The sequence below is a fragment of the Aplysia californica genome, unplaced genomic scaffold (assembly GCF_000002075.1).
Source record: "Aplysia californica isolate F4 #8 unplaced genomic scaffold, AplCal3.0 scaffold00820, whole genome shotgun sequence".
NCBI lineage: Eukaryota > Metazoa > Mollusca > Gastropoda > Aplysiida > Aplysiidae > Aplysia > Aplysia californica.
Window position 1 is genome coordinate 20,240 of NW_004798090.1, and position 26,009 is coordinate 46,248.

General features: G+C 39.3%; 1 protein-coding gene across 2 annotated transcripts; it reads left to right on the forward strand.

Moving 5' to 3' along the window:
* Positions 1 to 6,557: 6,557 nt before the first annotated feature.
* LOC101863546 (ileal sodium/bile acid cotransporter) lies at positions 6,558 to 19,802 on the forward strand. Of its 2 annotated transcripts, none has more exons than XM_005109832.3 (5): positions 6,558 to 7,000; positions 9,336 to 9,959; positions 11,643 to 11,729; positions 14,924 to 15,095; positions 18,688 to 19,802. In XM_005109832.3, the coding sequence occupies exons 2-5, from the start codon at positions 9,411 to 9,413 to the stop codon at positions 19,329 to 19,331; spliced, it is 1,452 nt and encodes a 483-aa protein (XP_005109889.1). In that variant the 5' UTR covers positions 6,558 to 7,000; positions 9,336 to 9,410; the 3' UTR covers positions 19,332 to 19,802. The 2 variants fall into 2 exon arrangements, with proteins under 2 accessions (XP_005109889.1, XP_005109890.1); XM_005109833.3 differs by having other exon boundaries at positions 6,558 to 6,767.
* The last annotated feature ends 6,207 nt before the right edge of the window (positions 19,803 to 26,009 follow it).

Below are 26,009 nucleotides of genomic sequence, written 5' to 3' on the forward strand. Positions count from 1 at the left end.
ATGTGTAAGATTGAGAGTTACTCTGAATGTGTGAATAAATTTGAAATAATCATGATGTATTTTTATGTATAACTACTGGCACAACTTTGAGGGGAGGAATGGGATGGTGGAAGGGGGTGACAATTTTTAGTTTTCCACTGGAGGATGGACAACTTCGGGTTTAGCCTTTGATACATTCGGGGATTGGGGGATTAGGGTGGTGAAGAAAGGTGGAAGGTTTGAAAGCTGTGGTACACTTGTTTAGTTTATTTCTGTGAACGATGACTAAATGGTCCTAGTTTTTATGAAATGTTCATAGTGACTTGTAGCCTTTCTCTTCTTGCCTTTAGCTTTAAAAATTTTGATTCTCATACATTTTTCTGAAGAGCTGAGGATATTTCCATGATAGCTATCCTTTTTCTGTGGCTGGAGGATAGTTTCATCACTTTAGAGGGTTAAAGAAGCTTAGCAATGTTTTTAAAGGGATGTTGAAAAAATGATTTATTTTTTTAATCTGGAATTCTATGAGTTGTAATTTTTCTTTCTTTTCGCTATCAGAGCTTTGTTTTAGCCAGCCTCCTTTGTTGATTTGTTGCCTAAACATGCCTTAATAAAGTTGATTTAACTCACTTCTTCTAGCTCTAGACCCTGAGGATGGGTGATTGGCGGGTGCTCTGGTGTGGTTTACTCCTTCTTTCCTATCAAACATATATCGTCCTTATCTGTCCTCCTTCTTTTTTCTGTTCATTACTCTCTTGTAACACTTCTAATCTTCGGCACTTATATGAGCTTATTTTGTTGCAAGTGCCGTAAAACACTTACTAAAACTAAAAAGCCCCTGAGGCCTGTCATAGGAGTGTCTCCCTTACTTTAAATTGGGATCACACAGCCCCCGCTGACCCCCCGGGGCGGTGTCACTGACGGAAGTGTCTTCAGGCCGTTCCCAAAGGGGGGACATCTCTCGTTCTAGTGCACAGTAAAATTGTAAATGGGCTGATCTAACAATGTCATGCTCATAACTGTGCTTGAACTACAACAGGGAACTGCTGTCTTTTCTTTCCTAATCCTTACTATCGTCATTTTCCTCTACTTCTTTTGTATGTTTGTCACACTTTTTTGACCCACTATTTCCAGGGTGCCTTGGTAGTCGAAGCAGACTTTGAGCTGTTGAAGCTAGAGAGGTGAGCAGAGTAAGTCTGATTCCCTTTAAGGACTTCTCTGTTGACATCCACCCCTTGGCGCTCATATGACCTTATGCAGAACATTACGAGCGCCGTAAAACCTCTACTAAAACAAAAAACCAAACTGCCCCTGCTGTGACATTAGTGGGGGTTTTTAAAAACTTTTATGGGTTTTGCACATAGACTTTGGGAACTTTGCTGTTAGCTAGGTTATTGTGTTGCAGAGCTTCATTATTTGTTCTTCTAGCATCAAGGTCAGTAATTTTTAGGTGGCTTTAGAAATGGGTCAATATTTGCATTTTAAGTGAAACAATGAAACTCTGTGGAGCTCACTCATGCCAAACATTCACATTGCAAACAGATTTTCAGGTCCTGAATTTATTCTTACATGCGCATGTGTATACTTGCATTTAAGACATGTACATCAATCGTATAACGAGAAGTTATCAGTGTCCCCACAGATTTCGCTATGTGAATGCAAGACTGCACTGCAGTCTGTTTTTTATTATATTACATCAATGCACACACCTATTAGTTATCTGCTGTAAACTTGTGTAAATTGTGTAATTTCTAATTTATATTTCAAAGAAGAAAAAATTAATACTTTTAGTTCTTTTCAGCATTTCATTATGCGATCACGAAAGAGAGAACATAGTTTGTCAAGAGATAAAATGTGCTGTCAGAGAGAGATTATTGAAAACCAAAGGAATACTTTAGAAAGGCTTATTTTTGTGTGTGTCCGCTTAAACACCCTTTTTTCTCATAACTGTAAAAACTTCATTTTGATTGGTGTGTTAGGACATTGAGTTTTATTTTTTTTGCAAGAAGCATTCAGTAGGCCTACTTGTATAAATTCAGAGGTTGTGTTTGAACAAAAAGCTCTACGTTAGGTAACTTGCTTACATTTGGAAACCTGAACTTTATCGTGACATATATTCTACCATATCAGAAAACAATGATGTGTTGCCTTTATTGTATTGCTCAGACATATAGTAATACTATCCTAACTTCATTTCTCTTTCTATATGTACAAGAAGGCCTATCAAATTTATCAAATGTAATAAGGGCAGATTTGTGCAGCACTTACTTTAAGCAGGCTGCTTTTAGATATACCATAATTTTGAAATATTAGTTGCAAGCTCTATAAAATTATTTTCACTAACTGTAATTTTGTTTTTTATGCATACAGTTGAACCTGCCTGAACGGAAACCTGTATAAAACGGAAACCTGTCTTAACGGAATCTCCCCGCTCCCCCCTTGATATATTCCTCTTTAATTACCTGTATAGAACGGAAACTTGTCCAACGCAGAAACGGAAAGAAAAATCTTCTCCCTTCCGAGGTTTTCACCTGTCTAAGACGGAAAAGGCTTTGCCCACTCAGCCCTGATTTGAAACAAAACTCGCAAGTTTGGTTCCGCTGGCTTTAAACTTAACACCATGGCCATGCCACTGGGCGAGGAAGGGGAGTAGGGGTGCAATTTGGGGGTAGATGTACCCCTTCATGTGAGCCCTGAGCGATGCAGATGATCAGGGTGTGAAATCTCACGACTGCCCGTTAGAGTTAGAGTGCTCGAGTAGTGAGCCACTACGGAAACTTTCTTGGGTTGACTGTGTTTGTTACTCCGATGGGTGGGGCTAAGGGTGGAAGCAAATGAGATGTTCAGACGTTTTTGTTTTTAATAGGTCAAACAGTGGTCCTATGAAAGGCAAGCACTGGTGGTAATTGGATAAGTAAGACTGACGCATGTCATAGTCATAGCAGTGGAGAGGTGTGAAGTTTTGACCACTGCTTGCCGATCGGACAAGTGATCCTTGATCCCACTGGCTGGGCCTTTGAATCCCCCACACTCTTTCAATCTTCCCCTAAATTCCTCTGTCTAAAACGAAATTTTTTTCTGGCTCCCTTGCGATTCCGTCTTACACAGGTTCGACTGTACTTTGGACCAGCATCTTTGGTGTAGTGATAAGGCTCTTCACCTTGTCTTAGGTTTGATCTCTAATGTGGAGAATATATTTTATCAAGGATCACAAATGTTTTTTTGAGATGTATGCTGTTCAACCAGGGTTGGTTCTAACACGTCAGCGCAACCAGTCTCCTAAATGATCAAAAGTTTATGGACTGGGGTTATAAAACGTTTAAAACAATAAATATGCTGCGGAAATAAATTGCATATAAATATATTAAGATTTGGAATGTCATACAAAGAGTAGCATTAAGCATGGTGTGGGGATAAGCTGTATGAAAATGATATTTTATTTCTATGTATATACATATATATAGCTTTTTGAGAAATGTTTTAACGTAGTGTGCCATAATGGTTATGGTGATTCATTAAATGATAGTGTGATGCTTTGGAAAGTCGGTCTGCCCTCCATTATACAATGTCCTGTCCCTGTTTCTCTTTTCCATGAAAATGTGATGTCATAACACCACTTGATATTCATCGCATTCCAGGAATAATATATGGTGAACCTTTAGAGATTTAATTTGGTCACGTAGGCTAGTTAACTCTGTTATGATGATGTTGTTCTTTGAAAATCTTAGCATGACTGTTCTCTTCATACAGAAATGTGCAATACATGGGACCATGTAAATTAACACTATGTATGGTACTCGTTCCTGCTCTTCTCTGATAATTAGTTGTACATAATTTTTGTTCATGAAATTGAAATAAATTGCTCAAAATAAAACCATGAGCTGATGTATTGACACCTTATCTTCTTACCTTTGCTACTTGTTGGTTCCCACCTATATTTTTTAATTGTTGTGGTTTTGTATCTATTTTATTTTTGCCTATCTACTTATTCCAATGTGTTGTTTCAGTGAGTTTTTACACACCACTACACTAGAAGAATGGTGTCTACCTCAAAAAGCAAGCAAGGTGCAATGCACTCTTCCCTTTAGTCTTTATGTATTGATTTTCTTTTTGCAGTTGCAATAGACCTTTGATGTGCAGTTTATTTGTCATAGACTTAATTGATGTTTTAGAATGGAGTTATAAAATGTTGGGCATAGTGGTGTAATCAGGCGCTCGTCAAAATTAGGTCATACAAGGTTTGGCTATTTTTATCAAATTTTTAATTTTTGGCTCAACCTCTTTTATGTCCATTTAAAAAACACATTGTGTGAATTTCAATGAAACACTTTGATTAAAGGCACAAAAATTTTAAATTTTTAGTTTCCAAAGACTTTCAAGCTATGGAAGTTACCAAACTTTGGCAGCCATTTTCTCACAAATTTACCTCTGAAACCAAGTGACCCCCACCTTCTTCAGGCGCTAATATCACAATTTCTATTAAAGATATGTGGGTAAATTTTTCAGGTAGATCAAGAGAATGGAATAAACTTTAAGATGATACCAATAACTCCACTTGCCCAACAATTGACGAGCGCCTGATTCCACCTCGTCGTGACACAAATATTGTTTTTTCCTGTCTGAAAAATTTTCTGGCGTTTTCAGGAGGATGGAGGTTTACTTATAGGGGAACAGGAATTCCATTTTGAAAATAATTTATACAGATTCGACCTCGACATCAGCTACACCAAAGAAAATGTCTGTAACATGATCACCCCTCTCATGGGTGTTCATGAAGGTTTCAAGGGAAATTCAAGAGATTTCAGTTTTTGGATGATTTGAGTTATGACGTCGGTTGGAAAGTTTAAGCAATTCTTCTGTCCCATCTAAGTGTCCAGCGCTAAAATCTGATGAGTTGCCCAATGTCATGCTTGAAAAATAAGCTATAGAGGCCTTCGATGGAAAAACATTGGCTGTCCAGCATTTCATTTTTTTTTCTCAAAGTGCCAAAATCGTCATCCTTTATTTTTTCCTTGTGCCCATCACATGTATACAATAAAATGCTGATAGCCTGAACTTCATGGGTCCACAGAACTAAGCAGATTTCCTAATTTAATAAACAGCTTTGTGTTAAACAAAGGCTACTGCAGTTGTTGGGCACTCTTATGTGGTCTGCTCCTTCCACATTTTTATAGTCCGATTCCAATCATACTGTTACAGCTTTATCTATTAATAATTAATGGTGAAGTGTGACTGTTTTCTTGCCGACCAACTGAAAACAACAGGTTGATGACAATAGCTCAGAACCCAGGGCAAACTGCGGTGTATACCAAACTGGAGTTATTGTCTTAGCAACATGTAAAAAATACTGAGTTTACCCGTATACATGATGGAAATAACAAATCTGTGAAGTACAGACACAAAAACTAAGTCAGTGGTTGGTTGGTGGGTGCTCTGGTGTTGCTTGCTTCTTCTCTCCCGTCAAACATCTGTCGTCCTTATCTCTGCTGCTCCTATTTTGTGTTTGTTACTCTGTCTTGTAACACATCTAATCTTGAGTGCTTGTATGACCTAATTGTGTTGCAAATGCAGTAAAACATTTACTAAAGCAAACAAAAGTAAGTTGTGAAGATGATTTGCTTTATATGGTGATGGATGAAAATGAAAAAGTTCTAATTGGCATTTGTTTGATCTTGGTGTCCTCTCAATTTTATTCTGTGTTGACAAATCAGGCATAGTCTTTGCATGATACATCATAATTACAATAATTACGTTTAGAATTTAACTTCACTAAAAGTTATTTTTTCACTCCTGAGCTCATGGGCTCTGTTCAATCAATTTTCACTTTCACCTGTGTAGGCATAGTATAAACGCTTTGCATCTCTTCTTAATAATCATAGGTTGTTTTTTTAAATGTGGGGAAAAAATTATAATAGCCATTTCTGTAAAATTACTGTCCTTATAAGTATTAATATGACATGCAAGTCTCATTCAACATACTAGTAGTGTATGCCACTTGAAAAGGAAATATCACACACGCGCGTGCGGGCTCCAAACGCACATAAATAGATCTACAGGTTCACACATACATGTACATATTATTAATTGATGTGTTCATGTACAAGGGGACTGGAATGCAAAAGTAGGAAAGAATGCACAATCCTGCAAGGCACCGTACAAGGAAAGAGAAGAGAGAAGGAGATAGGACAACATCACAGAATGGACAGGGAATTTAAGACGATGGGTGACAATCTGAGGAAAGCAGAGGACAGGGAGAAATGGCGAGAGCTGGTTATCAGATGCAGTGGTGCCACCACGGTTGCCCCAACCACGGGACAGAAGAAGAAAGCCTAGTGCATATATAATATTATATCATATCAGGGTCCTACTCATGCACGTGCGTAGCCTGAATTTTCAAACTTAATCTGAAGCTTTTGTCTTAGTCCATTATCTGATCGTTCATCAAGTTAAATATTTCCTTGAACTGCTTTCTTTTATTTTTTACTTTTAATTTAAAAAGCCTTTTTAAGGGGGGGGGGGGTCGTTCATTTTTCTTTTTTTTAATGGTTTTTTTTTGTTGTTGCTCTGTTTTGTTTTTGTGGGATCGCAGGTTGGAGGGAGGGGGGTTAACTTTCTTGGATCTGATGCTTCATTTTGTCGTCCGCTAGGAAAAGTAAATTTAAGAGTTACCTGCCCCCTATTTATATAAAAAGTTCGAGTTTCCGGTGCTTGAGGGTAGAAACTAGAATGTGGTTAAGACACAGATGACCATGACCTAACGGCGAAATTGTCCCTTTTGTTGTTGTTAGGTTAGTGTTCTTTGGAGAATTATAATTATTAGAGAATATAATACTCCTATTATATTATAAGCGAGATCTAGAATCTAGTAGTCTAGGAATTCATCATAATTCATGATCAGTAAGCCTGCAATAAATAAAGTATGATAAAAAAGTGCTGTTTCTTACTTACTTGGGCACCGAACACTGGCTTCAACTTTGATTTGCAGCAGTTGCAGTTCAAGGAAGTTGCAGGAATACAGCAGGTAGAGTAGAGTGGCAGGAGGCAAGCCCTGTAGATCTAGATTCTAGATCAAAATTCAAAATATTTACACCACTTGTGATCTTTTGTTGTTAGTTTAAGGCCACAGGCGAGTCTTGTGGCTATTCTCACCCGGTGCGCGTTCACCAAATTTTGCGTTCACCCTAAACCACAGAATTCTACACTGTGATAACAGAAAAATTGTAGAATTCTGTGCCGTGAACAAACGTTCCATTACAATTGTAGCCTACTAAAAGCGTACAATTTTGTCTGTGGGCAGTGGAGAGAGAGAGAGAAAGAGAGAGAGGAGTAGTGCGAGAATTTCCGGGCAAAACAAAATGGCGACCCGCGTAGTTCGGCTCGATACGAAAAGTTAAATAGCCGTAGCATCTTTGTAGACAACCAAATTAATTTACTTTTGTGTTTTAACATCATTTTTAAACTTTGTTTTGGTCAATTTGATCGTCCACACCGATAGACAGTATTCAGAAAGAGACAGAGAGAGAGAAAAGAGGGGAGGAGTTGATCTTGCGAGAACTTCCGGGCGGGGGAGAATAGTAATAGCCACTTTCTTAGTTTAATAGATATACAATCTAGATCTAATTGTACGAATAATTGCTAATCTAGATATTAGATTCTAGATCTAGATCTAGAGTCTAGTTATCAGTTGTTGTTGTTTTTTTTACTCATGCACCCGTCTCATGTTTAGGTTTTACGGAGTGTCTACGTACACGGTAACCGGGCACCTAGTCTCACCTAGTCTTAGTATCTACGTACACGGTAACCGGGCACCTAGTCTCAGTGTCTACGTACACGGTAACCGGAATGAAAATAAGTCAATATTTGTCCTGTGTTGTCTCTTGCTGAAAAAAAAAGAAAATCATACTAGCGTCTTGTCGGGCTCACCATCGTGACCAGTCAGTGAACCTGTGCGTGTGCATCATATTGTGAGTACCTGTTGGGGTCACCAAAGTTAATTGTAAGTCTTTGAGCTGTGAAGTATAGGGCTCCGGAAAGGGATTATTGATTTTTTTTTTTAAGGTACAGTCGGGGGATGGGTGGGGATGAAGGCAACACTGGATGACAAAAACTGAACTTGGGAGTTCTGAACTGCCTGGTTACCGTGTACGTGACACTGAGACTACATGCCTAGTTGCCGGTTACCGTGTACATAGATATTGAGGCTACAAGCCCGGCTTCTGTGTACATGACACTGAGACTACGTGCCCGGTTGCCGGTTACCGTGTACGTGGACACTGAGGCTAGGTGCCCGGTTACCGTGTACGTAGACACTCCGTAGGTTTTATAGGCCTATAGCCTACTTTTTTTCTAGTGTAGTATTTTGCATTGAACACGAAGAGAATCTATCTATATGGCCTTCATAAGTCGGAAATCAATAGATGTAACCCTAGGCTTGATCTATATTTTAGCTTTCTGTTCAATATTGGCAGATTTTCTGTGTCACTGCATCTTGCCCTCCCTCAGTTCTTACACCTCTCACACTCTACTTGAGCTATTCAAGTTATTAACTAAATTACTCTACTTTGAGTTTGAGCGATAGTTTCGTCTTCATGTTTATTATATGGATCATGACGAACAGACTGGTTATTGACAGTCAATATTCTGGTTCTAGGTCTTTTCTCGGCTCAAAACGGGATTAATTTTTTATATAGTTTATGTAGATCTAGGCTAATATGACGAGGGGAAAATATAAAAACAGACAGAAATACCAAAGTCACACAAGATCCCAGTGCCACACTGACATGTTGTTGAACGGAATGTACCTACATGTGTGTGTGTGTTTGTATTCTCAAACATTAGATGTAAATAGAGCAGGCACTGTCATTGTTCATGCCCCTGGAAAATGGATGAGCCCCCCCCCTACCCTGGAACATTGAGAAGCTGGGTTGGCAGTCACCCTCAGTGTTATAATCATCAATTGTAAAATTGTTTGAAGCATTCATTTAAAGGCATTTTGACTTTTAGTCATTGATAGAGGATATAATATATATGGGCTTTTTTGGGGATCATTCTTGACGCGCAGCGGCCATGTTTTTCCCTCTAATTCTAATTGGGGTCTTGAAAAAAATTTCCAGGATGTGGTGGGGACCCTTTAGATAGATTAGAGAATATTGACTTGGTTATGAAAAAAGAAGAAGAAGAGATCAAAAGGTTGATATATTCAATAGGAAAAAAGGAGCAACCGCATACTCCTCTTCCTAGAACCTTAAAATCTGTAGAGAATTTTATGAGAGATTATTTATGGTGAATTTTGAGTTCAACTTTAGCTTTGAATAATTCATTGTGATCAATGCTTTTTTTGTTTTGACCTTTTGCAGGATCAACAGTTTTCTTGACACCCTGTCTAGCTCCAGTTTCAGCTGTCAGCAACTGATTTAGACTTTTCAATCACCATGGAGAAATCAGTGACTTTCATGATTTTTCAGTTTCTGATGGTCTCAACCTTTGTTGAAGGGTCTCAGGGTGTTGTTAGATATAATGGAATGCTGAATTCAACTATAAATGTTGAAGCCATAAGTATTTTCCCTTTCACTGTGACTGTGGACAAAAGTTCTGAAATTTTCTTCAGCTATTCTGCTCTCGACACCAGCAATGCCTCCGTTGCTTCTGTTCTGTCTAACGTTTATCTGAAGGCTGCACTGGGAGATGATTCTATGGCTGAAATAAAAGGGAACTTCACCTTTCACTTGGATACATTACTGATGTCAGAAAACTTTTCTATTAATGTTGAGGGGAAATTGCCAGGGAGAGTCACCCTTTTCATTAGTATTGTTGAGCAAACTGCTGGTGGTCAGCCTCTTACTGTGCATGGGTCTGAAGAAACACTCGGACAGTTCCCTTTCAAACTTCTAATCGAGAGGGAGGAGAGAGGAATTGACAAAGCTTTCACAATTGTTGTTGTCTTCCTTGTTGTGATTGCTAATATTGGAATGGGCTGTAAGGTAAGTATAACTTTAATGTACTAAGTAACTCTAAAATAAATCACTTGCATCTGTTTTAGAAGATCAAAATGTGTTACTTTTTTTCAAAATGGAAGATAGTGTATGGTCTAAAGGATCAGGAATGGGTTTATGTATAGAGCAGCTCATCCTCATTGCATTGTTTTCTTCACAAATCATGCAATATAATAATTATGTACATATTCTATCTTTGTGCTTTATTATTCAAATAAAATCTGCTTCTAATTTATGGTATGCTCAGACAGTTTGTAAAATGACTGTGTAGTTAGTTTAGTTTTGTTTATCTGAGTGTCTGTCTTGCTTAGGGGACTGGTTGATTTTAGAAAGGCATATGTTCCCTTCAGTTGGTGAACCTCATCAAAAGCATGTACGAAGGGACAAGTTGCAGGGTTGTACATGATGGCCAGCTCACGGACAGCTTTGACATCAAGACTGGAGTGAGACAGGGATGCTCACTATCACCGTTCCTCTTCATATTGGCAATCGACTGGCTGATGAAGGAAACCACCAGAGGACACAGAAATGGTATACAGTGGACACCATGGACACAGTTGGACGATCTGGATTTCGCAGGCGACTTGGCGCTTCTGTCGCACACCCAGGAACAGATACAAGCAAAGACTTCAGTATTAAACAGCCTATCGGAGTCTGTTGGATTGAGGATCCACCCCGGAAGTCAAAGGTACTAAGGACAGATGCACAACAAAAGGAGCAGGTCACAATAACAGGAAAGGCCCTAGAAAACGTTGAATCCTTCTGTTATCTTGGGAGCATAATTGACAGAGAGGGAGGAACAGGTGCTGAAATAAAGTCCCGCATTGGAAAAGCACAGGCTGCTTTCATATCTTTGGATAGGATTTGGAAGACCAGAGAGATCTCACTTCGAACAAAGCTGAGGATTTTCAATTCAAACGTGAAGTCGGTCCTGTTGTATGGATGTGAGGCATGGAACGCATCGCAGACTTGTATAAAGAGGATCCAGGTTTTCTTGAACAGGTGTCTAAGAAAGTTACTGAGGATCAGATGGACAGACAGGGTCACCAATGTGGAAGTGTTAAGGAAAACAAGACAGATCCCAGTCTGAGATGAGGTAGGAAGAAGGCGGTGGCGATGGATTGGACATACTCTCAGGAAGTCAGGCAGCTGCATAACAAAGAAAGTTTTGGATTGGAACCCACAGGGCAAGAGATCAAGGGGAAGACCTCGTGGAACTTGGAGAAGAATCACAGAAATCGATGTACAGAAAAGTGGGAAGACATGGAATAACATCAAGAGGCTAGCCCAGGATAGAGAAAAGTGGGGGGTGTTTGTCCGTGGCCTATACCCTGGTGCAGGGTGAGAAAGGCAATGATGATGATGATGATCTGTTCCCTTTGGAAAGTACCCCAGCTCTTTTGAATTTACTTTAAAAAGAAAATTTTAATCCTTTTTTGGCATTTCATTTTCAAACATGCCCTTTTCTATATCATTAATGAGTCTTTAATCTAAGTTTTGTAGGGTGTCAGATAGTTTTGTCTCGCTTTAGGTTTAGAAATAAACAAATTTAATTTTCATCTTGCAGGCCCTTAGTTACCAAACAATTTCAGTTTAAGTTAGTATGAACTTTTTGTATGGGTTGATTATTTTGTTTTGAAAATCCCTTTGTTTTCATTTTATCTTCCTCAGGTTGACCTTGAAGTGGTAAAGACAGAACTTAAACGACCAATAGCCCCAGTCATTGGTCTTTGCTCTCAGTTTATCATCATGCCATTGGTGAGTTGCTAGATTCTGAGAAGTTCATACCTTTTTCATCGTTTGTCTTCTTTTAAGGTTTGAAATGTCTAATGTCAATAAAGTAGTTACACATTTCTTCTCTTAGAATTTTCCTTTGTTGTGAATGTTTTAAATCTCTGAGTGAAGACAATACTCTACTTAGTATAAAATACCTGTAGCATAAATTATAAATTGTAAAATATATTTTTGTAGATCCACATTAAGATTTATGCAGGAACAATGAATGCGGACACAAAGCCGAAAGGACTCTTGTGACCCAAAACCTTCTTTGTTCGAACAAGTCTCTCCAGATTGGGTCATGGAATGTTTGCACCATGAATGAAGCAGGAATAAGTTCACAAGAGGCACAAGAGATGAAGAGATAGAGGCTGTACATACTAGGAGTCAGCGAAACCCTCTGGATGCTATCAGGACAGAAGCTGCTCGACTCGAGGGAACAAATATTGTATTCTGGGAGGGAAGACGAGCACCATGCGGAGGGAGTTAGAATTATTTTGAGTAAGTATGCACAGAAGTCACTTACAGGATAGGAACCACAGGGGGAGAAAATCGTCATGGCTTCATTCACTACAAGGAATAAGAGCATCAACATGAACAGAATTAAGATCTACGCCCCAACAAATGAAGCCTCGAATGAAGACATAGATGCTTTTTACAGCCGGCTCCACGGGGTCATCGACAAACTGCCAAGGAAGGATGTCAACATCATAATGGGAGATGCCGATTCAAAGATTGATCAGGACAACGTAGGGTATGAAGGAATTATGGGACAACATGGCTTGGAACAAATGAATGAGAACGATGAGCGATTTGCAAATATCTGTGCTTTCAACAGTTTTGTCATCAGAGGCTCTGTTTTTCCCCACAAGAGGATCCACAAGGCGACATGGGTATCACCGGATGGAGTGACGGAGAACCAGAGCGATCATTTTTATATTTCACGTAGGTTCAGGCGTTCACTGGAAGATGTTGCAGTATAGAGATGGGCAGACGTTGGATCGGATCATCATCTGCTGTTAGAAAAACTCAAGCTTTGTCTCAAAAAGCTCAGAACCAGAACAAGAACCAAAAGAACAAAGTTCCAAGTAAGTCTCTTAAATGGACACAAGAAAGAGGAGTTTCAACTGCAGTTGAAGAACAGATTCCAACCCTTGGCGGATCCTGGTGAGGAGGACATGGAGGATCATTATGGACCAGTCCCTGACTATGAGAAGGCCTTTGACACTATTGACCGAGCAACACTCTGGAAGATACTGAGACATCACGGAATCCCGCAGAAGTTGGTTAACCTAATCAGGAGCATGTATGAAGGAATAAGTTGCAGGATTATACATAATGGCCAGCTCACTGACAACTTTGACATTAAGGCCGATGTGAGACAGGGACGTTTACTATCACCTTTCCTCTTTATCTTGGCAATCGACTGGCTGATGAAGGAAACCACCAGGGGACACAGAAACGGCATACAGTGGACCCCATGGACTCAGTTGGACGATCTTAATTTTGCAGATGACTTGGTGCTTCTGTCACACACTCAGAAACAGATGCAAGCAAAGACCACAATTCTAAACAGCTTATCAGTCTGTTGGATTGAGGATCCACCCCGGAAAGTCAAAAGTCCTAAGGATAGATGCACTAGGAAAAGAGCAGGTCACAGTAGAGGGAAATGCACCAGAAGACGTCGAATCCTTCGCTATCTTGGGAGCATAATTGACAGAGAGGGAGGAACAGGTGCTGAAATAAAGTCCCGTATTGGAAAGACACAGACTGCATTTATTTCTTTGAACAGGATTTGGAGGACCAGGGATATCTCACTATGAACAAAGCTGAGAATTTTCAACTCAAATGTGAAGTCAGTCCTGTTGTATGGATGTGAGACATGGAACGCATCTCAGACATGCATAAAGAGGACCCAGGTTTTTTTGAACAAGTATCTGAGGAAGCTACTGAGATTCAGATGGACAGACAGGATTACCAACGAGGAAGTATTAAGAAGAACGAGATAGAGCCCAGTCAGAGATGATGTGGGAAGAAGGCGATGGATTGGACACACTTTCAGGAAGTCAAGCAGCAACATAACAAGGAAAGTGTTAGATTGAAACCCACAGGGTAAAAGATCAAGGGGAAGACCACATGGAACCTGGAGAAGAGTCATGGAAATGGATGTACAGAAAAGTGGAAAAACATAAAGTGACATCAAGACACAAGTGACTCGCCAAGGATAGGGAAAGGTGGAAAGTGTTTGTTTGTGGCCTATATCCTGACCCAGGGTGAAAAAGGCAATGATGACGACATAAAGATTTATACCATTATTGGAATAGAATAGTCATAGCCTTGGGGTTTTTTTTTGGAGGGGGCGGGTACTCCCTAAAAGTCCTGATTTGGGTCAAATTTTTGGATTTTGAGATGTAGGCACACTGGAGACTCAACAACTATAAGCAGACGAAGACTACAAGATGATATATATTCCCTAGGAACCTATTGCGGTTTATGGAAGATGAAAGTAAATTGCGAAAAAACTCTCTACTCTGTTTTTACAAGAAGATATAACTATAAATCCTTCTCAAAATAGATGGGACCAACTTGAAAAAAGAGAATCGCTCAGTGTATCTTGGAGTACAAATTGACAGTAATCTTAATTTGAAACAGCTCACCAAAAACCTCAGAAAGAAGGCTATGAAGAGACTTAATCTCATCAAACGACTAGCCAGTACCAACTGGGGCTCAGACAAGAACACCCTGAGAGGCCTCTATTTAGGATATACTAGAGCTGTTTTTTAATTATAATCTTGTTCTACAAAACATTTGCAGTAAAACTACTAAAAATGTGATCCACTAATAAGAGAGATAGCCTTCAGGTGTAGCCGCGCCCCCCCCCCCCAAAAAAAAACAACAACAAACAACAACAACAACCCAACTCCATTTATAAAGTGGAAATGAATCAATTATTCCTTGTGTGAGAGGTGTGTAACTCTCATGAAATTGACGATGAATTTCACTTAATTTGTTATCGTCCAAATTTTGCCCTTCAAAGGAATTTGTTCATTCTTCCTAGCCTAACTCGGCCCAGTGACAGAAATATGCAATGTTTGACCCATGATAAGAGATATGTAGGCCTACACAACCTGCACTTTTTCATGTCCCCTGTTCTTTTTCGTTCCTGAAATCTCCAGATTGCCTTTGCGTTTGCCTACAACCTGGATCTGGATCCTGGCATAGCTTTGGGGTTTTTTGCTCTTGGCTGCTCCCCAGGAGGTTCTGCTAGCAACGCATACACTCACTTCTTAGGAGGAAGTGTCAGCCTCAGTGTGACCATGACCTTGGTTAGCACTATCGCAGCCCTTGGTAAGTTAAGATTTTTTTAGCCCGTGTTTCTGTTTTTTAAACTGTAAATGAATATATAAAGAATTTTTTTGTGGGGTGGGGGGGAATTGTTCCTGAAAGCCTATGGGAAATGGATGTGCAAAGTATATGAACATGATTTTGGATGACTGACAATAGTAGCAGTGGCAATTTCTTACGTAGGCTCTAACGACCATCTATTGCCGTATTATGTTATTATTGGTGATGTGCAATATGATGACCCTGACAAATTTTTTTTTTTCCCCCCTCTCCATTTCTAGATTTAATTAGTGGCGTCAGTGGCCTAGTGGTTAGGCAGGCGGACTCGTAATCGTGAGATTGTGGGTCGGGGGTTCGAGCATCGAGCTCGAGCCGACGTTGTGTCCTTAGGAAAGACACTTTGAACGAATATCCCACTTGGCTCGGTCCTTTCGGAGACGGACGTTAAACTCGGAGGCCCCGCCTCTTAAATAACCTAATAGTGTTGATAGGGGCGTTAAACCTATACCATTTCACCATTTTCACCTTGATTTAATTATGACTTATACAAACTGATTTCTCACACATCTTAAATGTGTTACACAGGGTTGTTGGGTATGAGCTTCTCTACCCAGTAATATTCCTTCCCTTAAGGTAAAGAGAGGAACACCCCCCGGGGCGCTGCTACTGACTGAAGTGTCTTTAGGCCATTCCCAAAGGGGGGACATTAATATGTTCTTAGGCGCAGTAGAATTTGTAAGTTGTAAATGGGCTGATTCATCAATGTCGTGCTCATAACTGTGCCTGAACTGCAACAGGGAGCTGCTGCCTTTTCTTTCATAATCATAATCCCTACTATTGTCATTTTTTCCTCTACTTCTTTTGTATGTTTATCACTCTTGTGTGACCCGCTATTTCCGGGGTGCCTTGATAGTCAAAACAGACTTTGTGCTATTGAAGCTAGAGGTGAGCAGAGTAAGCCTGATTCCCTGTAAGGACTTTGTTGACATCACCCCTTGGCGCTCATATGACTTTATGCAATTACGAGGGCCGTAAGCCTCTTCTAAAACTAAAACTAAAAGAGAGGAAGACAAGCACAATGCCATTTTTTTTTTTTTTTTACTTTACTCAGCTAAGAAAAACAGCACACAGATAGATCTAGTAGAGAGATAGGAAAAATGTATAGTGTACCAGTAGTGCCTCTTCGCCTTAGCTTCCCAGTCATGGAAATAAAAAAATTATGTAAGGATGGAAGTTCTGTACAATTCGCATACATAACATTGATCATGAAGCTCTTTTCAAGTAGTTTTACAAAGTTGAAAGACAATGACTTGTAGAACAAAAAATGTGTTAAGTATGGTAGTATGATGTCATCAAACAGCTTGCTTTGGTCTGTCATTTGCTGTGAATCGTGTTAATGTTATTCTCCTGGATTTGTATTTTTGGAAATTTTGTTTTTGATTCAACCCTTCTACAACTGCACAGTCCTTCACCAAACTTGCACAAAAAAAGACTGTCCTGGCCGAAATTGACTTTCATAGAATAGCACTGTTCTTGCTTTAACCGGCCAACCACTTCCCATCCCTATTTTTTACACTTCTGCATTGATATCTTGCAGCATAGGGCAGTGTTTATTTGTAGAAGGTAAACACATCACGGCGTCACTTTTCGCCCGATTCTGTTACTTTTAGTTCACGTGACTCAGCAGCCCGCCGGAGCTCCCCGGCTCGGGGTCACGGGGTTAATGAGCCCTGAGGCGACTTTGCCGGTGTCGGTCGGGAAGTTCGCATTTTTGACTATGTTTAAAACTATATAACTTCTTCCCCATCCCACACAGCAAACCATTACGCAAATGTACTAAAAGCTCAATGTCTTGAGATTTATTCTGCGTTAGAATGGTTAGTTTCTGTGCCTTAGTTTTTGTTTGTAGACAAGTGTTTGTAGAGTACCCAATTTGTCCTATTTTAGTTACAAAGTTATGAATAAATGATTGTTATTTTTAAAAAGGCACGACAGATCTCTCCAAATTCTGTGTTAAACTGACTACGAATATCATGTCTTTTACCATGAGAAATCTTAAATCTGCGGTAGTAGTAATAGTCAAGTTATAAGAGAAGAAAGATGCACATCTGCATATTTTAACTAAAGACGATCAGCGTTAGCTCTTATTTTACTATTAAACAAGAGAAAGTTACTCTGCGTTGGTTCATGAATCATGCTGTGTCTGTGGCAGCCTGCATACAACTAAAAAGATATAATATAAGGGATTTAAAAAACCACAAAACCGTGTAAATACATGGGTAGAGATAAACTTCTAGTATGGAATAAAAATAACGACAGCTAAAACATTCATTCTTAGTTTTTGTGTAGGAAATATGCACGGACACAATTATGAATGTAAAGAAATCAGTCACATTGTCAGTTATTGCAAATGGTCATAGAAACGTAAAAAAAAGCTGGAAAAGTCTGGTACTGATTCAGTGTCCCTGGAAAGCTAGAAATTATTCTTATAACCCAATTACGAGAAGTCATCCCTATTATTCAGTCAACTTACAAAACCTAGACTTAGCGTTTTAAGAAAAGTAAGCATTTCTGGAGTGTAACAGATACTGTTCGTGTATTAGATCTACGTTGAAGATATATTCTAGCACTAAAATCGATTTGTACTTTTCATTGAGAAACTTCATGATAACTTTTATAAACTTTCGAGAAAATATGCGAATATTCATGATTATATTAGACACATAAAGTTGTATTTGGAGGAATTACTTCGTAGCGAATTGTGTGCCCGATGGATAAAACTGCAAAATTACAGCCTTCTATTATAAGCGCAGATACCATCTTTTCTGAGTATCTGCACTAATGTTATGTCGTTCATATTCCAAAAGTTCGACAGATTTTGACGATGCGTTTTTTTTATATTGATTGTTTTTCATTCACGCTAGTCCCAAAAAAATTACAATTTAGCATTGCCGACTCCAGCGCGTCTAACGAAATAACCAGACAAGTTACAACGTCCGTTCTTTTTTGAGTCTCAAGAGCAGAAATGCGTGCTTTGGGTGCACTAAATGAGAATTACCATAAATACAAGGATGCACCTTAAATTGTACGTTGAAAAGTACCAAAAATTAAGTCAGCCCAGACAGAGCGGCGACAGGGAGCTGACACCCGTGACCCCGACGTGATAAGGCACCCGGCGGGGAACCCCCCGCGGCAACTAAAATTCCACTGCCAGTGCGCCGTGACATAAGTGGAGACCTAGCATTGGGTTAGTGTGTGCTCACATAGGATCCAAATCAGCACTATTCTGTAAATGCCTATGATTGAATTCACATCGCAAAAAAATAGATCTGGGCAGCGCTTAGGTCGGTGTTATTTCCATTCATTTGCTTTAACCCAGTGAACCTTTGCCGGGGCTAAGAGTATTAAGTCCATGAGGGTCAGGTGAAAATGATGTATCATAAAGTATATATACAGTTTTTTTGTTTGTTATGTGATGCACAATGTTAACGCAATGTTTCAGCTCAAGTTCTCCTGACCCATGTGTTGAATGAGTGTTTTTGAAAAGAAAAGTCTTTACTGTGTCCATTACGTGTCTTTATTTTGTTTCTCTTAGGTCTGCTTCCAATGTGGCTGTTTACTTTGGGTCAACTGGTATACAAGGATGGTGATGTAACTATACCCTTCCAGAACATCGTATTCTCATTGATTGGTATTGTGGTACCAGTGGTTATTGGACTTTTTTTACAGAGAAAGTTTCCTAAGGTAGCTGAACTTGCCGTCAAGATCGTGAAATATGTGATGATTCTGTTCATAATATTCGTGCTCACAGTTGGAATCTACGCAAATGTATACATCTTTTACCTAGTCGATGGGGAAGTTTTGTTGTCGGCAGCCTTATTGCCATACCTTGGGTTCATTTTTGGTGGCATTGCTGCTGTCGTTGTTGGACAGAAAAAGCCTAATATCATCGCTATTGCTGTGGAGACTGGGATACAGAACACAGGCATTCCCATTGTCTTGCTACAGGTGTCTCTGTCAGGACCAGACAAAGACACAGCTATTGTGTCGCCCGTCATATCTGCCTTATTCACTCCTCTGCCTCTTGTAGCAATTATTATTTATGTTCAGGGCAAAGCGTATCTAAAGAGGAAACGAGAAGCAGGGAAGAGGAAGGCAGGAGATGCATACATAGATGATGGGCATGAGGATGTTGCTGGCTCTAGTGATGAATTTCTTCAAAAGACAACACCTGCGTGAGTCTTGTAAATCAAAATGGCTGTTTGTTATTTGGGTAGAAGAGCATGAAGAGATCTATTTATTCTTTTTTGAAACTTATGCTCTTTGCTTCTATTGAAAGACGTGAAGAATACAATATGCTTCAAGCGAATCGTGCACTAAATAGATCTGTATCTTGTACAGTCACCAATTTTATTTTTCTTTCTTTCGATCAGAACAATTTATCATGATGCTTGTTAAAAGCAGACTGAAATAAAATACAGTGGAGTCCACTTATAACGGGTCCTGAAATAATGAGAAGTCTGTTATATACAGACTATTCTAAAACCCTGTTTTTTCTCTTCTTTATCTTGGTAAATAAGATACTGCTATAATGCAATCAGACAAACACGCGAGTCAGTTATAGTGGAATATTGCTTCTGCTGTGCACAGCTCATAGGCCTATTATGCATGTAAAACCTCACCAGTTGAGAAACTTGTTGGTGACCTAGCGAAACAAAAGAATGGGAGAGCCCACATGTGCCAACAATGAAAGACGGAGCGAATGAGTGGGAAGAGTGTGGCATGTGCCGACAAGCAGTTGTGAAGAAAAACGCATCGTGTGATAGGCCAGCCTAGTCTAGATTATCTAGGCCTACCATCCCTCTCACTTCTCCGATTCTGGGATGGAGAGGTCACAGTAATAACTGTAATGGATGGAGCGAATGTGTGACGTGCACGAGCAGACGGAACGCACCACAGGGTGTGGTGGGGTGGAGGACAACACAGAGGGCGAGTTAGACTAGAAAACTTTCTTTCTGATCGCCAACGCCGAGCTGTCAACATTGCTAGCGCTAGATCTAGAGAAAGAAACCTGATTTGATTTTGATCAAGTAAGACCTAGAGGTCGTGTTGAGCAAAATCAACATCAGGGGCGATAACAAAAAGAAATGAACAGAACACCAAACCCATCGATTTTGCCTACTTTATATTTCCTTTGAATTTATTGCTGGATCCTTTATTACGAGAATCCTGCTTTAACGGACTTTTCGTATCAGTCCCTTCCCTCTCATTATAACAAGATTCCACTGTATGTTCCAACTTCTTAATTTTATTTTTGAGTGTAAATATAGTTCACACTTTCTGAACAGCATTTCAATGGTTGTTTCAGCTCTGTACTTTCTTTTTTTTTAATTTCTGGTGCAAATTTGTCAAATATACTAGCAGCTTTTCACTCTCAATAAAGGGAAACACAGTGTGTATCTCTGGCAATTAAATACTTAGATTATGCTCACTATTTTACAAGACTTACCTTGATGAAATGTTTTGGGTCCCAAAATTTCTTGAAATTAATTATAGGCCATGACACCTCTTGAAAATCATGCTCCTGAATGTAAATTTTGTTTTTATTGGGATCAGTCTTTCTGTCCTGCTTAACAGGATGTGATTATTTATAGTCCTTTGAAACGCCGTTTGCTTTCTTATCATCCTTTTTTATAACAGCCCAAAGAAGTTTTAAATTTTTATCTTAATTTCTTAGTGAGTCAGTACAGCACAACATCTGTACCCTTCATGTTGACAGTTTATAAATTCTCAGCCCCCTGAATTTAACAGGGTCCCTTTGTACTATTCATATCTCTCTCTCTCTCTCTCTCTCTCTCTCTCTCTCTCTCTCTCTCTCTTTCTCTCTCTCTCTCGCTCCGTCCCTCCCTCTCTCTCTGTGGATATTGAAGTTAGGAAGACCAATAAATGAGTAATGTTTAAGAACTGAAATTCAAAATATTGTAATAATACTATACATTTCTTTTGTTTCTTAATGTGCTGGTTTTAACAGAACTACATGAGGCAACTGATGACAATCTAAATTTCTGTGATATTACCGATTACTTGTGTGATCCATCATGTATGAAATAGTATATGGAATTAGTTATTGCGTAGAGGCTGTGGGTGTCTGTGGTGACATTACTACTCCTTTTCTATTGTATGCAGAAGACATGAGTTTGATTCCATCTAGAGAAAGTTATTTAATCATGCGTCACCATTTTTCTGCTGGTATACTGTGTCCCACTCAGCCCAGTTTGGTCCTGACAGGAAGCTTCAAAGCCATGTTGCCCAGTTCTTAAATGATGATTTAAAAATCATTTAAACTGTTTGACTGTTTAATGTTAGGGTTAGGTTTTTTGTTTGGGGGGGGGGGGGGCAGAGTGGAGATGGGGAGTAGAACAATTATATTCACGGTCATAAGTGGCATTTCTGGAATGTTTTAGTGTCCCAATATATCAATAAGTATAACCATTATTATCTTTTCTGTTTGTGTAGCAGTGAAAGGGTTAATGAATGAGAGGAGATCTGCAGAGCATGCAGCTGGTCTAATTGTACATGTATGTATGGTATAACTAGTGTTTAATTAACCCCTTCGTTGCCTTTTGGTACGTCATGAAAATGGGTGATTTTTTGCGCTGTGCCGTACCATGTACATCACGAAAGTTTGCCGCTCCTGGTTGCCTGACGTTACATGTATGGCACGCTAATAACCTGGCTATAATTCTTCTGTACAGAGTTTAAGCCACAAGCACTGTGTAGATTCTTATTCGGGAATAGGGGACGCTACTATTTATTTACTGCTAGGCTTGCAAGCGATTGACATCGATAATGGTAGATCTAGGCTTGTGGGCAGGCGCATGCTTTCGTAAAACGTAAACATCAAAATGAATAATAAAGAGTAGGCTTTTGGGTTGTTGTTTTTTTTTACTAAGTAAAACTCAAAACATTGATGTCTTCCCAACAACATATCAGCACATCCATGGTTGACTGTAAATCACCACAATGTCAATGATGAGTTTTCCAAGTTTGTTTCTTACTGTGCTTGTGACTCTCTTCATAACAACAGCCGCTCCATAGTCTTTCTTAGGCGCTATTTTCCATTTTGCAGCAAGGAGAAAAACTAAAACGAAAGAAAAACTCTTACAGTATACTTTTACTCTCACGCTCATAGTATTAGTAGCCTACCAAGCTGTGTTGTGCAGGCGAACCAGGTTTGATTCTGAATCTTGTTGTGAGGATGTACTGATTTTCAACCCATTGACTGTCATTCCCTTGTGGTAATACTATACATAAAGAACAGCATACACAAACAAGAAAAAAAGGACACACAAGTTTTGAGGAAAATAGTCTGAAGTGATTGTTGAGTGAATCAGGACCAAAAAAAATAAGACGAAATAATAACTTTGAGGAATTGAAACAAGAACCAACACAAATTGCATCACTTAGTTAAAATTCAAGCTATCTCATCAAAGTTATCGTCATCAGGTTTCCTTTTGTCGTCGTGAGGTAGGGCATCGTAGAAAGCTTCATTTGTCGAAAAGCGCTTCAATACCTGCAAATCTTTGAACTTGGCCGTTGAAATTGCCAGCCTCTCTTTGTAAAGTTGCTTCAGGTCTCTCAGCAATGGTAGCCTGGTTCTCCTGCCCACAATAACATTGATGTTGGTGCGGAGGAGCTGCCCATTCCATGAGTCTCGGTGAGATACAGTGGTCCACAATGGCCATCACCGCTTGCTTCATTTCAGCCACAGTTGCAATGCTTCTCATTGCTTTTGTGTAATAACTCTGCAGCTGAGTTATCATGTCAGATCACTGCTGCCCATATCCTTTTCGGCCAAGAGTTATTTTCTGTTTGGACTTCTCAGACACGAGATTACAAAGTGCCGTGCCGAGGCGCTAGCCGATGTGGTTCACGCATTCATGTTTTTCTACTGATGGGCTGGGATATGGGTCCAGACCATGAGTTTCCTGAATGGTTTTTGCGTCGCCGTCACTAATCATCGATATGTATCGGGAGACCATTTTTCAAGATTGACCTGCTCCAGATTCTTAGGGCAGCTTCTTTCTCCATGCCCCCACTAGGGCCTTCATACTTTGCACAGCAGTGGGGCTTATGAAGTGCCAGCCACCTTTCATATTTTAGAATGTTCTCCTGCTGAAGTTTCTTCCCTGTGGTGGCACATGTGTGGCAGTACCTTGTTAACGCTTCGTAGTCGACAATCAAACCTGTCTTTCTCTCTGTAGTGAGGCCAATTCCAGATTTTGATGTGTGGCCCCTTTTTATGCCAACTACCATCGAATGAAAGGTGGATGTCTTTTACCGCAGTAGTTTGTCCTTCATAAGCTTCCTTTACTCTCTCAACTGCTGTGGAAAGGCCCTTCAGAAAGGAATATTCAGAATTTCTGAAAAGTTACACAATCCAGAGTACCCCATACCGGTGGCTGAATCAGCAGTGACAGCTCTGCGATTAATGTCAGAAACTGAAGTTGAAAATATTTCACACCTATTTGAAGTGTATTTTTGGGTCTCTGTTTCACTGCAGGTTTCACATTTAAACAGCAAGTCAAAATGCCCCACCCCATACACAAACATCTCCACTGAAACTAGTGAAACTGAAAGTCGGCAACTTTCCACACTTCCCTACGGAAAAGACCCAAAAAATAACTCTGTTCTTTCAAAATCCTCAAATTAAAAAATTTAAGAACTAAAAGTAAGAAGAGTCTAGACTCTTAAAAACATAATTTAGCAGCCAGTACGTATGCTTGACTACAAGTTGCAGTCAAGATCTGCTAGGCTTTTCCTTGTATGCTTCAGCAAAAGAATGGGAAGGGAGAAAAAATACCAATATTCTAATGGCCTCTTCCTTACTACTTATTGTGTGAGATCTATCTATCGATAGAAGGAGTAATGTCGCGCTCCTTTTCCGTTGCTACCGGCTGAGCCAATGAGCGTTCGCGAAATGGTCACATGAAAGGATAATCCAATCCGGTTTTTCTACGGGGTTTTCAAACATGCCTAAATGGCTCCCCGTGTTGTTTCTGTACGATACCGAACTTCAGTAATTGTACGGTCGAAATCGTGACCCTTCCAACGATACCAAATTTTCGTATGTTGCTGTAGTGTAAAGCCACACATAAAATAAAGTCAAAGTTTAGTGTTTTCTGACTTTTTATTCAAAATTTGCTTCATCCCCACCTCTTTCAAATGCATTTTTGAGTGATTTAGAGGTGTTTTTGTGCAGTGAGGCCTCCAAAATTGTATTGTCGACATATTTTTCTCCAATAATATTGGAAATCCTGAAAGTCAATTTTTAAAAACTTTTTTACACTTTTTTACCCCAACATTGAAAAATTGTGGCAGATTGATACTGTGAATTCCCTTAACACTTGAGACATTAGACTGCTGTCCTGGGTAAGGAGCTCAGCTGAAAATCAGCACTGACAGTCAGTAGGAATGCATACCCACTGGCAACAAAAGGATTAAACATGATAGACCTTACTGTGAGCCTTACTGATAAACTTTCCTGAGGTTTTTTATTCTGTTCTTCTAAATAAGATATTTGAACAAAATGTTTATAAATTTTTATTAGCATTTTGTTTGGTAACCACGTTGTATTAATATTACCCTTTTCTTTGACGTGTTTGTTCTTATGTGCAGTGTAGGATATATTACAGTTGGATCAGTGTTCTGACTTTTTTCAGGTTATTATTTGCTGCTGTCTTATTGATAACCTGTTGGTTTAGTTGTTTGTTGTTTCAAATATTGTGCCTTCACCTGCAGGTGATAGGCCTGTGTGCAATGCATAAAAATAGATATCTTACTCTGAGTTTATGAGATTGTTTTGTTCCCACCTCAGTGAGACTTTGTGTCTTCTTTGAATAAATATAATCTTTGGAATGGATAAACATTTAGTTGAAGATAACATTATAACAAGATCCTTGTCTTCCCATCTTTCAAGTTAGAAAGTTATCGGTGTATACCGTATATACACCTGTCTGTAACATGATAACATGTATAGTATTAGCACAGGAGGTATATTGACTCCAAAATCATCCCATTTTTATATGTTGCTTATCATAATGCTGGATGAATTTCTCACAAGCTAGAGAAGGCTGATCATGTGGGAAATCAAGTACCTGTTTTACTTCAAATATAGTGTCTTATCTGTTCGAAGTGTTGGCTGCTACATTGAGATTGATTGAGTCATTCTGTGAGATTGAAGAGGCAGGTAATCCAAGCAAAATGCCATGATGTGTTCAATGAAAAATCCTTTGGGCATACTTCCCCTTTGTTGGGCCTGATCCTGGCAGTATATGTTGAGCGTATAATATGGGGAGTATACTTTGTGACCTCAAGTTTTAAAAAATCGCTTGAATCATGTAAATATCTAATAATAAAAAAATAAATATCACGGACAGTTTGGCACAAATACTGAATTTATTATGTCACTTGGACCTGTTTGTGAGAAAAGGTAAATGAGTGAAGTGACAAATAAATGTCCCTATTGTTAGGTTGAAGTCTGCACTGAAAGTGAAGTGATACTTTCTTTGACTTGGGGGATAAAAAAGATACTGTCTTTGTCTTTCCCACCATTGTCAGTGATTTATGATAAAAAATTATTCCTGAAGATGGCAGTAAATGGTTTAGAGCTAAAGACAGCCTATTCAATTTACTTGCAATTATAATGGTTTTATCTTTGATTTTCACTATTCTGCCAGCATGATTTTCTAATGCTCCACAAATTTGATTTTATTAAAGTATTATGTATTGCTCTGTATTCTATCGTGTCTGGTTTGGTGTTTCGTGGGCAGTTGATGTTCATCCCAGAGTGGTGGACTGCTTGTGTTGCTTTTGTCCTGCGGCTTGTTAGAAAATATGGCTCTTGTGATTGAGAAG

What these genes read in the sequence shown, in the direction of transcription:
- LOC101863546 (XM_005109832.3), top strand. Translation starts at nt 9,411, where the DNA reads ATGGAGAAATCAGTGACTTTCATGATTTTTCAGTTTCTGATGGTCTCA. An exon ending in ATATTGGAATGGGCTGTAAG is followed by an intron (nt 9,960 to 11,642) that starts GTAAGTATAACT and finishes TATCTTCCTCAG; the next exon opens with GTTGACCTTGAAGTGGTAAA. An exon ending in TAGCACTATCGCAGCCCTTG is followed by an intron (nt 15,096 to 18,687) that starts GTAAGTTAAGAT and finishes TGTTTCTCTTAG; the next exon opens with GTCTGCTTCCAATGTGGCTG.